At 49.9% G+C, this 2,261-nt stretch overlaps 1 protein-coding gene across 1 annotated transcript in view; it reads left to right on the plus strand.

Moving 5' to 3' along the window:
* The window catches only part of DEF6 (differentially expressed in FDCP 6 homolog (mouse)), a 32,709-nt gene that overhangs the window by 21,012 nt on the left and 9,436 nt on the right, over nucleotides 1-2,261 (plus strand). Inside the window, exons 6-7 of the mRNA XM_011986885.1 lie at nucleotides 1,024-1,190; nucleotides 1,319-1,517. Of these exons, the coding sequence (XP_011842275.1) occupies nucleotides 1,024-1,190; nucleotides 1,319-1,517 (366 nt within the window). The remainder of the gene's footprint in view (nucleotides 1-1,023; nucleotides 1,191-1,318; nucleotides 1,518-2,261) is intronic.

The following is a 2,261-nucleotide window of genomic DNA, read 5'->3' on the forward strand; positions in this document are numbered from 1 at the left end:
GGAGCGCCAGGGGCGGGGCCTGGGCAGGGGGCGGAGCTCCTGGGTTGAGGGGCGCGCACTGGGGTGGGACTTGGAAAGAGGGATTGTTGGGACAGAGTCCGCGAGTTTGAAAGAGATTTGGGATGGGGCTTCCGCCAGGGGCAGGGCCTGAGGCTAAGGAAGGGGTGTGGGGCGAGGTCCAAGCCGGTGGATGGATGGGGCCTGGTTCGGAGACCTTGGCTGTGGGTTGGGACTTGGGCAGAAGGAGCCGTTGAAGACCGTGTGATTGGGGATTAGATTGGACCAAGTTTGGACTAGACTTGAACTGAGTTTACAGTGAAACCAGTTTGAGAGGCAAGCAGGACATGTATGGAGGCGGACTAAGCGTGCAGAGGCAATTAGATTTAGGATTTAAGAAACCTGGATCTGGAGTCAGAAACATGTAGATTCAATCCTAGCTCTGCTTCTTACGAGCCCCGTGATGCCAGGCAGGCTCATTTTACTGAGCCTTATCTGTAAAATGCTAATGCTAATAGAACTTTGTTCACAGAGGTACGGTGAGGGTTAAATGAGGAAACACTTGTAGTAGTGTCCAGTAACTTTTGGTTGTTATAATTGGGTTATAGTCACCTCCTTCCTAGCAGCAGCCATGATTATAACATATTGTTATATTGTTATATATTATAATAATTATTAAGCTAGTGCTAGGAAGGAGATGACCATATTTTTATATCTTATTTAATTATATAATGTTGTTTAATTACATATTATATAATTATGATTAAGGTTGGTACTAGAAAGGGAATACCTTTAGCCCGTTTCCCCCAAGTGGCATCTGTTCACCGACCATTATCTGTTCCAGTCAGGCTCTCAGAAAGGGGTCAGATCAGGAAACCCCAACATGAAGGCGTTCCCCAGACCGTTACCCCTAGGCAGCTTAGCAGAGTCCTGGGGAAAGAAGGGCAACATGCCCACCCCCTCATCCCCTGCCCCCACGTGCCCCTTTTGACCTGGCTCTGGGTCCACCACCTCCCCACTCCACAGGCCCGGGCCTCTATGCAGGCTGAGATGGAGTTGAAGGAGGAGGAGGCTGCCCGGCAGCGGCAGCGCATCAAGGAGCTGGAGGAGATGCAGCAGCGGTTGCAGGAGGCCCTGCAACTAGAGGTGAAAGCTCGGCGAGATGAGGAATCTGTGCGACTCGCTCAGACCAGGTAGGCCTGAGGAACTTCTTCAGGTTCTCCCACCACCCCTCCTGGAACCCACCCCAATTTTCCTGCTTGCCGCGCACCTGCAAGGTGCCTTGGCACTAGAGATCACACAGTACACACTCGCCCGGCAGACTGCTGGAAGAGGAGGAAGAGAAGCTGAAGCAGCTGATGCAGCTGAAGGAGGAGCAGGAGCGCTACATCGAACGGGCGCAGCAGGAGAAGGAAGAGCTGCAGCAGGAGATGGCACAGCAGAGCCGCTCCCTGCAGCAGGCCCAGCAGCAGCTGGAGGAGGTGCGGCAGAACCGGCAGAGGGCTGACGAGGATGTAGAGGTGAGGCCTGGAGTGGGATGGGGTGAGGCTGGCAGGGTAAGCTCATTAGGGCACAGACTGTGGAGCCAGGCTGCCTTCCCTCAAACCCTGGCCCTAGCAGCCGCTAGTTGTGCGACTTTGGACAAATTCCCAAACTTCTTGGAGTTAGTCTCTCACCTGGGAAAGGAAACTGGTAATAGCGTTGTTATGAAGATTAAATGAGATGATACACGATATTTAGTATGTAGTAAGTGCTGAAGAAACATTTGCTGCTATCTTTGTTCACATTATTATTAATCTGGGCAAAAATTTTTCCTTCTACCCTTCCAAGCCCCTGTCTTGCTATCCTTGTACTTTGGTTCTACTCCTTGGAGCCTGAATCTCCATAAATTCAAACACAGAAATATGTAACATAGAAAGGGAAAGTTCCTCCATGATCCCCCCGACCTCACAACCACTGCTAATGGCTCCATGAAATGTTGAACAGAGGTTCTTGGATTAGGTCCTGGAAAGGTGGTGTAGTGCAGTGGCTTAGAGCTCAAGTGTATCCCTGGGCAAGTCACTTAACCTCTTTTGAACCTTTTTGTTGTTAACTTCTGCTCTGGAAGTTAAATAAGATAATAAGCACGCTTAGCACATCTTAGCTGCTCAATATACGGAAACTTTTTTTTATTATTATACTTTAAGTTCTAGGGTACATGTGCACAACGTGCAGGTTTGTTACATATGTATACATGTGCCATGTTGGTGTGCTGCACCCATTAA

Source organism: Mandrillus leucophaeus, unplaced genomic scaffold (genome assembly GCF_000951045.1).
Source record: "Mandrillus leucophaeus isolate KB7577 unplaced genomic scaffold, Mleu.le_1.0 Scaffold3, whole genome shotgun sequence".
In the NCBI taxonomy this organism is placed as follows: Eukaryota; Metazoa; Chordata; class Mammalia; order Primates; family Cercopithecidae; genus Mandrillus; species Mandrillus leucophaeus.